This window comes from Zosterops lateralis (genome assembly GCF_965231275.1).
Source record: "Zosterops lateralis genome assembly, chromosome: Z".
Classification (NCBI taxonomy): domain Eukaryota; kingdom Metazoa; phylum Chordata; class Aves; order Passeriformes; family Zosteropidae; genus Zosterops; species Zosterops lateralis.
The window spans coordinates 77965573-77980462 of NC_139800.1; the positions used below are offsets into that span (position 1 = coordinate 77965573).

Sequence of the window (14890 nt, forward strand, 5' to 3'; positions counted from 1 at the left end):
TATTTTCCATCACTGCAGAGGAACACAAAGAGAAATGTCACTAAGACAGTCTGATCCCAGCATGGATCCCCAGTTCTGTGGTGGCACCACTTCTGTTCCTGGCACACTGATGAGCTCTTAGTTCCATGTTTTAGAAGCAGAGCTGGAGACAAGCCCCAGTTCTGGGCAGGAGGAGGAGAGGAGGAAGAGGAGAAGGAGTGTTGCCCTTTGTGGGAGTTATTTGTCTCTCTAATACTATGTTCCCTAAGTATTTCAAATCTCCTGGATCAAGTGGATTGTGATCTAAAGTTATGTTATTGATTTTTAAAACTATGGGTTTTTCTGAAAAAAATGCTTTGAATGTTTGTATTTGGCATTGTTTTATGAATAGTCAGTATTCATTTGAATTAAGTGATGTCTTTTCTCTTATGGAAAGAAATTTTTCAGACTCAAAACCTTCCGGGCTCAAAACTTTTCCAAGCTCAAAACTTTAACAAACTCCTAGAACTCTTGAGGAATAGAAGTTGAAAGAATTACATTACAAATATGTAAAGGCTTAAAATAAACATTCCCACTTTAGTATTTGTATGAAAACTTTGCCCATGATCTTTTCAGCTGTGACACATGTCTGACCACATGGAGCAGAGTCACTGCTCAGCTTCCAGACGAAAACTGAAAGGATTTCTGCCTGGAATTTATACATTCCTGTGAAAAAATCTCCATTTTGTTGGGACATGCTTGGTGGGCTCAAGGAATAATACAATTTCCCAGTAATCTCATGTGTTTCTAACAGTATTCTTGCAAGCAGCAGGCTGAACATGATTTGTTTTCTTACAGACAACAAAGAATATGACGCATATCTTTCCTACACCAAAGTGGATCCTGATGCATTAGATCGTGATAATAACGAGGAGGAGCAGTTTGCACTTGAAATCCTGCCAGATGTTCTTGAAAAGCACTATGGATATAAGCTCTTCATTCCAGATAGGGACCTGATTCCTAGTGGAAGTAAGTATTTCTGACCTTCCAGTTTTATTTCTGTCTGACGTGTCACAAAGGCCTGGACTGTGTGATAAGTAGAGATAGATGTGGAAAACCTTGGGAAGTGGTTGCAAAGACTGGAAAAGTTTCCTCAGCACTGCAAATTTGAGTTCTCTGTTAGAGCTTGTTCCTGCACCATTGAAATCAGTGGGGGCAGGAGCTGGGGCTTCCTACAGGGAAGGCTACAGCACTGCAAGCAATACCAAACCCAAAATGTCTGCATCAAACACAGGTAACTAAGCAGGAAACTTTCTAAAAGGATTTTATCATCTCTGTTACATGGTTGAAAATGGGATGATTATTTTTTTTTTCAGTGATTAGTTGTTTTCTCTACAGCAGCTTTGCAAGTAAAGGTCATATTTTCTATTGTCTTTTGGGTTTTTCCTTAACTTGGAAGTCTCATAAGAATCAGCAGCACCTTTGGATGTCTTTACCAAAGGTCAATGCTTTCCTAGTGGTAGTTATGGCATTTCTTCTACCAGACTCATTTTTGAGCAAGTCAAAAAGACCATGAATCATTTCCATTGTGTTGATGAATTTTGAATGCACAGTATGTTTGCTGTAATGTCACATTTATTTGAAGTGCTGCTCTTGTGAAAAATCAGCTTCTTTTTTTTTTTTTTTTTTTTTTTTTTTTTACAAATTCCATCTCCAAATCACTTTCATAAAAACAACAGAAGAGAACATGAGCTTCTCTCTGTGTGAGCTACTGTGTAGGAAATATGAACAAGAGAACAAAGCAATGGCTGTAGTGGAGCAGATGTCCCCAAACATGGAATAGCTTGAGCAGAGCTGCGTTACAACCTGCCTGCCAAAAGACTTGAAACTGCTGCCTTGCTGTGCCAAGTGCCAGTGCCTGACCCAGGAGTCAGAGCCTGTTTCTTCTCCGACCTTTGAGAGCACTGGAAGCAGAGCTCTGAACCCTTTACCACTGGGAAGGAGGAGACAGAGCCTTGCCAGAGATCATGAAAGGCCTGTGCAGGGAGCTTGAATTTATCACATGCACTTTCAGCTACTAGTTTAGAGCTGACTCACTTTTTCTTTTTTGCCCCTGCAAGGTGTAAGTTTTTCTCCCATAGTGACAAGTTACAGAAAGGGGACTTGGCTCATAGCTTTCTTATTTCTTACAGTACAAGCAAATAGTATCAAATTTATAAATATTATTAAGAGAAAATACATCTTTTTGTGGTAAAAACCACAGAACTGTTGTAACTAGTTGTTTCATATCCAACAACATAGCAGAGTTATGCACAGCAATTATGCAAGTGAACTAAGAAGTTTAAAGTTAACCCTTCAGTGATAACTATGCTGAAGGACAGATTAATCTGGATTTAGATTCTTTTTTCCAATTGTTGTTCCAGCCAGCATGGTATTTTATTTTTGTCTATTTTTGTCAGCAAGGCACTCAGCAAATACTTGCCATCACTTTGGGTATTCATTAAACCTCTCCTGAAAATGTAGGGTACCTGAAAATGTCAGTTCTCATTTACGAACATTCACAGATTTAATCCTTCTTCTTTCCTCTCAAACTCACTTCTTCAGTATTATGAAAAGGCCTGATTCTAACACATGGAGCTTCAAGAACGCCTAATCAGACATAATGACAAGGCAGAATAAAACGTGGAGCTGCTGAAATGAGTGTGATTTGCATGCTTTAGCTCAGAAAAATATATGGGGGAAAGCACTTTATTTCAAGAGGGGCTAGAGGGGAGGGTGAGGGGATGGGGAAGGAGGGGAGACTTGGCTTCCTGCATTTGTGAGCCCTCCATGTGCCCTGGAGTGGTGGAACGTGCCTGTGAGTTCTGCCTGATATTCACCACTCTCACAAGGAACTTGCAGTGCTTAGTGGAGGCAGTGTGATGTGGAATGGGCCTGCTGGAAGCTTCAGAGGGAAAACAGGATATTTTAGAGCGACTGTCTCAAAAAGTGGCAGATGTGACAAAATACATGGCTCTGCAGGGTAGATTTCTATAGAAGTACGGGGAGGTTGATCACAGCTATCGTTTTATTTTAGGAAACATCTCTTCTCACATGTTTCACTTCCTCATTTTTTCAGTGTAAATTACTTTCATCAACGTAATCATTTCTCACTCTCTGTTCTGATGTGTGTCCTTCTCCATCCTGTGTGCTTTGGTGTGTGTCACCCCAGCAGTGCAGCCAGGAGCTGTGTACGGCTGATGCTCCCTACAATCCATGCAGTTGTGAGGAGCTGCCACGGGAGGGTGTGCACCATTCGCTTCCTCCTTGGCATGCAGCAGCTCCTACAGCTGCTCCCCGCGTTTGAGAGCAGGCAAAAAATAGATTTGTTAAATAGTATTTCATTAATTTTCTTGCGCAGTTCCGCAAACAACCTAAAAGAGCTGACTGCGGGAAAATTCAGGGACAAGTTTGATTGTGTTTCTGTCCAGCTGGCTCATCACTAACCTCTGGGGAAAAGCTGTGATGGGCTTTTCACGTCCCTGTGCAGCCGAGGGAAGGATTACAGCCAGATGTGCTGTGGCTGGGACACACCCACAGCCAGCTCCTCCACAGGGCACGTCCAGGCTCTGCTTTCAGCTCTGTGTCTGATTCAGGGATGTCCATGGAGACACTGCTGCTGTCCCCAGGGGGACAGAAAGAATGTTTCCCACCTCACCATTGGGAAACAAATGCCAGGGTTCAGGTCAGATGGGGCTGGGTCACGTTTTGCAGTAGGTGTTGGTTTCTGAGCCCTGCTGGGATGCAGATTTTATCGCAGTGGAGCATTTTGTCCTAGTGGAAGGGAAAACCACCAGGAAGGATGCCAGTGGCTTCAGTGATGCCCATCACACAGTGGCCACCAAGGATCTTTGTGATGGGTCTTGGTACTGCCTGAGAGCAGCCTGGATGGATCCAACTCCCTGAACTGGCAAGACGGAAAAGAATCCCACAGAGCCATGCTGGGTGAGAGGCAAGGCTGGCAACCCAGCAGGGAGACACGGCAAGGAAGACCGAGTTTGTAACCCAGGAACTGAGTTGCACGTTATGAGAAGTGCTGTAGCAGCTCTTCTTTCTTAAAGAATACTCTTTGGTCTTAACAGAATGAGTGTTCTTCATTCTGTCAAAGCTGACAGGACACACATCTCTCTGCCCAGGTATCTTAGGCATAACTGGACAAGTTAACCTGCATAAAGAGAGTGGGATCCCTGAGATGCTCTTGTTACTGAATTCCTTAGCAGTTCTCATTATTTTCACCCTATTAATTTTCAGGGGTCTTATAACAAACGCTTTTCAAAAACAAACACTCTCAAGCTCTGTGTTTTTTTAATTCAGTGTTAGGAGACCTGAGGAGCTTGAGTAGCTGGTGGGGGGTTAACAGGATGAGTTATGTTTTCACCTGAGCCATTTTTTTGTCTTGCCAAGGATGATGTCTGCAGAGAAAAATACCTATTTGCACTTCACTCCTCTAAAACCAGGATTACATCAGAGGAAGGTACTTTTCTCCAAATTCTGTTTCTACAAATCATTTTAGAACCTGGAAGTCAAGAGGTAAAAATCGTCAAGTTAGACTTTTAATACCAGCAATACATATCTATTAGAGCAACATCTAGTTGTTCCTTAAGCATGTGTGCATTTGGTCTTGACAGGATTGAAAAAACACCAACAATTCACTCCAGCTCAGCCCAGGATATGAGATCAAGCAGTGAAAAGAACTTTAGTGGTGGCATAAAAATATTTATTTACCTGAAAAATGAGAAGTTCTCAGCACAAGGAGAAAGTGTCTAAGGCATGTCATAAAAAGCACGTGACAGTCAATATTATACTTGTGGCACTTTGTAGTTTTGTCTGCCAATCTGTGTGGGGTTTGGCTGGTGAATTTCAGCTTCCTGGGTTCCTGCAAGAAGAAAACCCAGTTGGACTATGTGCCTGTGTTCCCAAGGAGCCTTCATTATGTATAGGATACCATTTATTTGGAGCAGGAATACAGGAATACATTATCCAGCTCACAAACTCCTTTCAGAAGTCCCTGGCAGTCTGCTGCATATGCATACCTTACTTTTAATGTCAGGCTTGGGTGAGGGTGGCAGGGATACACACGGATGTCCCCTGAAAGAGGAATAAATATGAACAAAAGCCAGAAGAGCTGGCTGTCCTATAGTGCACTAATCTGCATTATTTGTTTCTTCATGTTGAACTCATCAGCTGTCCCTCAGCTCATCCTGGGATTGGGCTTTCTCTGGGAAGGGGCCATTTCTCTGCTCTGTGTTTCAGCTGTTCTGGTCCAAGCTAAGAGAAGCAAAACATATTTGCTAAATAGGAAAAGCAAGACACAAAATCATTGGTGTCATAATAAAGTAATCAGACTCAGGGTTTGGGAACTATTCAGCTGGGAAACCAGGACTGAATTACTCTTCTATAAATAACTTTCTCAAGTAATGGTCACAGTGCCAAACACAGAAAGGCTGGTTATTATCAGAGTGCCAGGAACCAACCAGCATGGGTTTGATGGTAGATACTCGTTGGTTCTCGTAGTGCTGCAAGCCATGTCACCCAAAAATATCCATAGGATTTTATATGATTTCTAGTGGTTTTTCCTTCTCTCTCAACTCCTTCTGCAAATCATCTGAATCTGGTTAGTCTGTCATTTCTTTGTGTAAGCAACTTTGTGCCCATAGTGTTCATTGATTTCCTTGCTCCTAGTCTGCTTGCATGTTGGGTTTCCTTCCAGCCTGTGGTTAGTGTAGCTCATTAAGGATTCCATAGGCAGCTACAGATGACTTAATTGCCAACAGGACAAATCTCCTGGAATTCTCTTCTTCAGTGCTCCAAGCTACAGTTCAGCATCAGTACATGTAGATGGTGTTTGGTGAGCACATATTTGCTGTCAGGTGATCTGTCTGCATTACTCAAGGGAGCCATGCAAAAATGATGTTTGGGTTTGGGTATAACACTTCTTGCTGCCCGTTCCTCTTTGGGCATTGCATTGAATGTGGTTCAAGTTATTGATAGAGGCGCTCACAAAGTTTGGGGGGTTTTTCACCAATGGGAATTGCTAACCTCTTGAGAACAGTTTTGTACCATATTGCAAAATGGTGTTTCAAGGAGGGGGGAAAATAGTCAAAATTTAAAATTTGTTTTTTCAATATAAAGAAGTGGATTTGATCTAACACTGACATCCTATTTTTACATTCTAATTTATGATAAAATACAATCCCCAGATTTAAAAGGGAGTAATTCTGTACTGACTTTGTCAAGACAATTTCTTTCTCCTCTTACAATGAAATATCATTGAAGTTGACACCTCTGGCAGTAAAAGTGAAGTTACAGCAAAGTTATATTTATCTGATGGAAATATGTTGTTCTGGAACTTTACAGTTTATACTAGTTGGTGACATTACTCCTGAAGTCCCTATTCAGTTTTTTTTTTTCTTGTAAATAAAGCAGAGCCATTGCCTGACAATAATTTCTTAGCTCATTGGAAAGGTGAAAACAACCCTTTCTCCATCCCACTTTGCAATATAGATTGCTTGGATTTAGTACCTTCTAATGGACTGAACACTTGAGACAGACAACTGAACCTGTGGTATTTTGGGAAGTCTCCAGTTCTGAAGGGAAGAGTGCATGATTTAGCAGCTCAGAGGTTTATGGAGTCAGACTGGTACTGCTGGGAAAAATAAAGCTGGAATTTCCAGAGACAAGAATCTGTCTCCCCATGCTTTTCTTCACAGAAATGTTCAAGCTGTGCAAATTTGACATATTGTAGAGTGCATCCAATGGAACCACAGGCTCCAGGAAAATTGTCACCTACCTTCAGTAGTAGTCCCAAGCTGGAGTTACTGGGGGTACTAACTACTTCTGGACCAAACAGCTGGAAAAATTTGGGGTTCCAGTTTCTTATACCTCAGTGTACTTTATCCTCAGTGCATCAGCAGGTCCCATGTTCACTGGCCATGTCTAATAGTGACCAGCTCCAAATGTGGAATTTGAGGGATCACCTCATGACTGTTTGTGCAGATGTTCATTAGTCAGCTGAGGACAGAGCTCTAATGCTTAGCAATACAGTAAGGAAGGTGGGCATCCAAAAGAGATGAGAGAAGCACAGAGGAGAGAAATATCCACCTAAGAAAATAGGGGCTTTCTCTCATCTTCTTTCCACCCTGTTTGCCCAAGGCAAAGGCTGACAACTTTTTGATTGTGATGGTATGGTGGATTATTGCTGGGGTGTTGCTACTGAAATGACTGGTGCTGGATATTTGAAGAGATGAAAATGGAGTGATTTTTTGTTTGTTTGTTTTGTTAGTTTGTGCTTTTTTCTCAATCGGATGCATTTGGATATGCATGGCCATGCTCAGACTACCCTGGACATATGGTACTGCCCAGTACTGTGTCCTGCAGAGAATTATCTTGTGCTTAGCAGTGTTCTGAGTTTTTTGGAGGAGGGATGAATATGTCTCAGGAAAGATGCATGATAGTTTGTTGTTTTACTGTATCTTGCAGATTCAACCTCTAATGATGAAGCTTCCCACCTAAATTCTTTCTTTTTGGGAGCAGAAAGAAAGGAAGAAAATGAAGAGTCTGAGCTGTTGATACATTGGGATAATATCTTTCCATTGTATTGAACATTTCTACCTTTCCTTAAGTTTTGTTTCACCAGTTCTGCTTATCATTTTCTCATTGTTGCTGATTCTCTCCCCGCTCCACTGCCTTTCCCCTGGATTTTAATGTTGAATTTTTTTTCATTAATGAGTAACTATTTTACACAGAACAATGATGGGGATTTCCTCATAAAGTATTTCATGAAAAAAAAAACAAAACCAACAACTGTAAATGCTGCATGATTAAAAAGTCATGAACCATTAACTAAAAGTCAGGATTGTTGCATAGACATTTGTAATGTATGTGTATGTCTTAAATTTTTGTGCGTCTGTGGGATGTTTGCAATTGCCTCTTTTTTTTCATTTGTGAAAGAAATTCTTCTTGCTGCTAAGTGGTGAAATAAAACATCAGTAAAGGCAGATTTGATGCTAACTATGCCTTCAGTCTCATGAAAATAAGCTATTTTAGAATGTTCCTGTTGGCCTATTTTGTAGCTATTTACTTTACTGGAAGTGATGTGAATAAGCATGCTGTGGTATGGTGCCTGGGACTATAAAATGAGTCTTGCAGTAACAGATGTTGATTAATGATGTTATTTGTAATTATTGTTCCTGCTAGAGGACAGATGTGTAAGAGAGGTCCTGCCCTGTGCTGAGTAAAGATCTGTTCTGTGCAGCTCTTGTGTCCAAGTCTTCATTTCTAACACGTGCTTCTCCTCTGTTGTCAGGGAGCACATCCCCAGTAGCATGGTCAAGAGGTTCATGTGGTTTGAAAACACAAAGATTATTCTGTCTCAAAGCTTGCAGTTGTAATGCTGTGCAACCAATGAACATTTTCTGCCCTTGGTGGCTTTGTTCAAGGGATTTAATTTTTCTGGTCTTGACCCAAAACCCATTGAAGTTTGTTGAATGAAGTCTGTTCATTTAAATGGGTTTTGGATCAGGTCTGTAAGTAGATCTCTTTCCCATCCTGTTCCATGTCAGACCAGTGTATTTGGCTTCTCTGGGATAAGTGAAACTGAGGGATCAAAGTCCAGCTTCAGAAATATTTTGAAGTTCAATAAACTGGCTGGAGCTAATCATGGAGCTGCTGATGGGGCTGGCATTTCTGCTTACACTGATCGTTTGCAACTCCTTGGCATGCATGAATAAAAGAATTCTACTATTTTCTTTGTCACTGATGTCTCAACAAATAAATACTTCCAATATGTTTAAATTTTCCATTTGTTCCTGTCACTTGTGAAGTCTCTGTTAATACCTTGGGGTACATAGAAGCACAGGTTTGTGATATTAAAACAGACCACTGGGCCACAAAGAATGTTCTTACGCTTTTGTGGTCAATACCTGAAGAAGAAAAATCTACCATGATGCTTCTATGCAATAGCACAAGTTCTGCATGTGATGAGGGTTCATTTCTTTTTGAGCTTTTGCAAGTTATGGTTCATACACCCTGCAGCACCCTCATGTCTCTGCATCTGGAACACCAGAGTGTGCTTCCCTCAGTGCAGTGTTAATCACAACCAATGTTAATGTTAGAATTTACACAAACATTACATTGATCTTGATCTATATTTTTTTCACTAAGTGAACTGTGTGTGGTTTTATTCACTAATGCACCTCCACAGCAAGGGTGTTATGTAAATGTTATTCTGCTGCAATGAACAGGGGGAAATAGCAAAGGATGGAGGGTGTTATTAAGGAGTTTTCTATGTGTACTCCATAAATAGAAATATTTTGTGATACACAATCCTGTTTTTGTTGGAGTATAATGAAATGCCCATCGTTTTAAATGCTGTGCATCAGTAAAATGCAGGATTTTGTTATACTTGATTGCAAGCCTGATGTTTTAATACAATAGACTTCTTTATTCTTTACTCTTTCTCTCTTTCTATAATTTGTAGCCTACATTGAAGATCTCACAAGATGTGTTGAGCAAAGCAGAAGACTCATTATCGTGTTAACTCCAGACTATGTTCTCAGGAGAGGATGGAGTATTTTTGAGATGGAAAACAGACTCCATAACATGCTAGTCAGTGGAGAGATCAAAGTTATTTTGATTGAGTGTACTGAATTAAAAGGCAAGGTGAATTATCATGAAGTGGAATCATTAAAGCACACCATCAAACTCCTCTCAGTGGTCAAGTGGAAAGGACCAAAAAGCAGCAAACTGAATTCCAAGTTTTGGAAGCGCCTAGTCTTTGAGATGCCAGGGAAGAAAAAGGAGGTGGTGTCTCGGCATCAGGTCCTGGATTCTGCAGAGCAGGGCCTCTTTGGAGACCTCCAGACTGTGCCCTCTCTGGCCGTGACGGGCACCTCGGCCACACTGGTGGAGTCGCGGGCGGAGCTGGGCGGTTTCCAGCACGCGGACTCGGTGCACATGCGGCACTACTGCCGAGGCTACGAGTACGACGTGTCCACGCTGCCCGCCAGCAACCACCACACCTACTGCAACATCCCCCTGACGCTCCTCAACGGACAGCTACCTCTCAACAACACCGTCAAGGAGCCCCAGGAGTTCCACAGGAGCAACCCCTTGCTGCCTTTGTCAGCCAAGGAGCTCAGCTTCACCAGTGATATCTGGTAGGGCTCTTTGGAGATGGTGATTCGTGGCCACCGTGAAGAGGTGTCTGCAAAGAACTTGGCCCTGCCCGAATGGGGAGAGAAAACCTACTCAAAGCAGCAGCAGCAGCAGCAGCAGCAGCAGCAGCAGCAGCAGCAGCAGCAGCAGCAGCAGCAGCAGCAGCAGCAGCAGCAGCAGCAGCACACTTGTTTGCTTTTCTACTTGAACTTCTTTCTGTTTACAAATTATCAACGAAAGGGGGATCTTTTGTAACTCAGTAATGTCCTTCCTGTCTTTCAATGTACAGTTTTATTGCTTCTTTGAAAAGAAGGGGGGAGAGAAAAAAAAATAAAAATGCATCCTGTCAGTTCACAGTAGGTTCACTGGGACAGATAAAAGGTCACTGTATACGATCTCCAACATTCATACTTATTTAAGTAACAGTATTTGGAATACGCAGAAGTTGTTGGGTTTTTCGTATACACTGCAGTACAGTCAGAAATTCTAATCATGCTACAAAAATTATCTCCTGCACAGACCACAAGGGGTGAATCATCTTGAAAAAGAAGGAGAAGGAAACCTTCCTAGTAACATTGTCTTGCAAATACTCCTTAGAAGATGCCCAGCTGAAACAATGCAGACAAAGCTTTATCAATAAAGTGCATAGTAACAGTCACTACAAAATAAATCACCTGCTCCCATCAGCATTTCTTCATTTTATTATTGAGGCATGTTGTATTCCTAGTTAATAGTTAGAAATGTGGTTTTATTAAACAACTTACTAGACTATTGGAAGATATTTAGGAGGATTTTAAACAATTTTTCTGTCAACTATAGATTATTTTGCAATTTTTTGCAGATTTTTAACAACTTTTTTCCAAACAGTTTAAGTATAAATTTAGCTGTCTATTGGCCAATTCATTAATCTGAAATTTCTTAAGATCTAAGATTTGTAGTAAAGTAACTTTATGTAGGATTTTTTTTCCAAAGCCAGTAGTTACAATTTGAAATTAACCTTTTTTGTGAGAACATCAGCAATAGAAAAGAAGTACTACAGCAATATTCAGAGATTAAGTGCTAAAGTTTACTAGTAAGGTTTACTAGTAAGTCTGTTGCAGTGATAATCACCTGAAGCAGTTTTCTCTCTTGTTTATCAATCTGCCAATTTAGGTATCTTTTAAATATGGCAGAAGCAGGAATATTTCTGCTGTCTGTGCCTAGTGAAAAGTGGTGTTTTTAAGCAACTGGCAGCATTTCACACTTGTGCGAGTGATCCCATCAGTCAAATGGGATCTTGTCATTTGGCTCTCATGAATGGCATCCCTGCTGCTGGTGGATAAGAATTTTTACACTGGTGCTCAGCATCAGGCATTGCTGCTCTGCAGCACCAGTGTGTTTCATGGGGATTTCCACCCTCAGCTGGGTAAGGGTTGCAGAGTCAGGCTATGGAGACAATGGCATTAAAGAAAAAAGCTCTAAATAATGAAGGCAAAAAGCCAGTTTTGCAGGTTTTGGCATGGTTCTAATGAAAACACAGCAGACATGAGAGGTTTGTCTCGATAAGGTCTGGTGGAGCAAGTTCCCCAAAATATTTTTAAGGCAGGCAATCTTGCCTGTGCTTCAGTATGTCTTTAGCATTGTTCTCTTTGATTGCATGAATAAAAGTTAGCACTCTGCACTCAGCTGCCTGTGGTTTCATCAGCAAACAAGTTCAGTAAATCCTTGACATTTTGCAGTAGTTCCTAAATTGTACCCTACAGTCAAATGGAAACAAACACTGACCTAAGACTTAAAGTATCCAGAATTGGCCCAGAGGCCATGAAAATGATCTCAAATGTGCAATAATTCATAGAGGTCAGTATATTTCCATTGCTTCTTTCCCCAGTTCTTTATTCTGTGCCCTCCTTCACCAGTCATTGTCTGTAAGATTTTTCATTAGGTTCTAAATAATACACGTTTCTCTCATTTTTTTCTAATATTATTATGCATTTGACACTAACACTGAAAATGGAAATCTAGAAAAGATATTCATTTATGACACAGTATAGAATTATAACTTGCTCTTTTGTGAAGTTGAGTTCCAAACATAGGTGTTTAATAGACGTATTTTTCTATTGAGAAAGAAAGCGGTTTTACCTCCATTATAAATATATGTATTTCAATTTCCTCCCAAAAATTTACAAAATTTGCACTGTTTTATAAGTGTTACAGACTGTGTTTACACTGGATATGTTCTTTAATGCAAAGTGTAATTAAAATAAAAAAAAAATAACAAAACCAGAAAAAAATCCTAAATGAAAACCCTGCATGAAAAGAGCTGCATATGTTTAAATGAAAAGCTGTACTTTTCATTATTTTCCTTCCCACATTACTCTAGAATCTGATTAATTCACATAGAATGTTCAGTGAGATTTAAACCTGCTAGTTATGTATTAAGCATGCAAACTCAAAAAAAAAAAAAAAAAAAAAAAGAAAAGAAAAGAAAAAAACATACGCAGGTTGGTCTGCTTGTTTTATTTACAAGGACTTAATATGGGTAACAAATTCATTTACCCAATGATAATATGTCTCAGAGCAGTAGTTATTCTAAAGCAAAATGCAGTCATGTTTGTATTGAGGAAACATGAAAAGAACAGGTTTTCAGTCATTTTGCAAAAGCACATTGAGTGTCTGTGTATCGATATCTTTTAGTTATAGATGCCAAGTTGCAATCTGCTTTAAGATTTCTGAGTGTATATTGAGTACTACAACAATATATACATGAATCAGACCTGCCTGTACCCCTCTGCTTTTAGTGTGGGGGTGGGGACCCGAGCTGGGGGGGCATCTTGTTGACTCAGTTTTGTGTGACAGACACCAGTACAGAATCACAGAATTGTTTAGGTTGGGAAAGATCTTTAAAATTACCAACTCCAGCTGTTATCTCAGCTCTGCCAGGCCCACCATGTCCCCAAGTGCCACAGCCACATGTTTTTTATACACCTCCAGGCATGGTGACTCCACGACCTGCCTGGGCAGCCTGTACCAGTGCTTGACAACCCTTTCAGTGAATATTTTTTTCCTAATCCCACCTAAGCCTCCCCTGGCACAACTTGATGCCAATTCTTCGTGCCCTGTTGGCTTGTTACTTGGGAGAAGAGACTGAGCCACACCTGGCTACACCCTCCTTTCATGGAGTTGCAGAGAGAGTGAGAAGGTCCCCTCTGAGCCTCCTTTTCTCCAGGCTGAGCCCCCCCAGCTGCTCCTCATCAGACTTGTGCTCCAGATCTTTCCACAGCTCTGTGTCCTTCTCTGGACACACTCGAGCCCTTCTATGACATGCAAGAGGCCAAGTGTTTCCAAAGGTAGCACTAAGGCTCTGGAAAATCACTGCCAAACAGTGAAATGCATCCATCGCTGGGGCTTGGGTGGCACAGGAGCTTGTCCCAGTGTGGGAATCACCTCCCTGGCAGCCCCACAGTGTGGCACCAGTGACACCAGGGTGTCCCAACTCATTCATGTGAAATTCATCAGCTGAAATAGAAGGGCATATGGGCATTTTGTGTTCCCCTGTGTCACCAAAGCCATGGTGGCTTTATCAGCTGGATTTACCAGGGGAGAGGCCAGGACACCACCCTGACTGTGCAGCCGCAGCACCCTCAGCTTGTCAGGCTGTGCCTTGCCCAGTGATAAAAATCACCAGCAGCAAATGTCATTATTGCAACCATGGGGACTTCTGGTTTGGGGTATAGTCATCTTAAAGATGGTTTATGACAGTGTTTAGAAGCTACTGGTTTTTACCCTTGTGTGTGATGTACTTCAGAGGCACTTCTGGTTTAAAGATTGTCTATAAAATGAGCCAGAAGTTGGAAGCCTCTCCAGTGCTACAGATTTGATGTTCCTGAAGAATGTTCAGCAAGAAAACAGGGTGATTTTAAATTAAGTAACACAGTGAATATTGACAGCTCTTGCTGGGCTGATATTTTAATAATATTCCTTTTTCTAGACAGTAGATAAGAAAATATCTCTATAAAGATATTGCCATATTCTGCCACCAGGCCTGCTCCAAAACCCATTGAAGCCAACAGAAAGGTTCCATCTAGTCCAGCAGACTTTGGATAAGGCCATAATACCTTACGCTTACTGTATACAGAGGAATACAAAAAAGAAAGAGATAGAAGGCAAGAGACTAAGAAGCATTTACTTATTTATTCTGTCTAAAATTAAGCTTATTTTTGTCCCTGTTTGGTGTGGATATGCTCCAGCCTTGGGAAAGGAATTTAGTTCATTCTTTGTTATAAATAAGATAAGAACTTGGAAATAAATAACAGATACTTTTACAGGGGGAAAAAAAGTCATTATTTTTAAGAGACTCTGCTCTCAGCAGTTCCTTTGATTCAACAGGCTCTCTGTTCATGGAAGTGCATAAGCACATACTTCAATTCCCCTTAATTCAGTGAGAAATGGTTTGCTGAGCAGGAGCCTGGAAGGCCAGTTCAGTGCCAGAAATCACAAAAAAAGAAAAAACTAGAGAATGTGAAGAAGGGAGAGGAAGAAGAGAGCTGTAAGAGTCCAGGGGTTTTTCCGGGCAGAAACACTGAGGGGAAAAGGGGAATGGCAGCTCTTGTATGAATGCAGCATGTTTGTCCACCCTTCAGTGGATGCTGTGCCAGGTTCCCCAAAAAGATGTCATTTCTTGCCAGCCCACTTGCTTCAGAACCCTTGTATCGATAATTTTAAAATTAAAATTTCAGTTTTCAGTTGGATGGGAATTTCT

The 14890-nt window shown here is 41.1% G+C and overlaps 1 protein-coding gene across 1 annotated transcript in view; it reads left to right on the forward strand.

Moving 5' to 3' along the window:
• Positions 1 to 10158, forward strand: part of IL1RAPL2 (interleukin 1 receptor accessory protein like 2) — a gene marked incomplete at its 3' end in the record, with an annotated part of 360377 nt that extends 350219 nt beyond the window's left edge. Inside the window, exons 10-11 of the mRNA XM_083883782.1 lie at positions 817 to 987; positions 9476 to 10158. Of these exons, the coding sequence (XP_083739908.1) occupies positions 817 to 987; positions 9476 to 10158 (854 nt within the window). The remainder of the gene's footprint in view (positions 1 to 816; positions 988 to 9475) is intronic.
• Positions 10159 to 14890: the final 4732 nt, after the last annotated feature.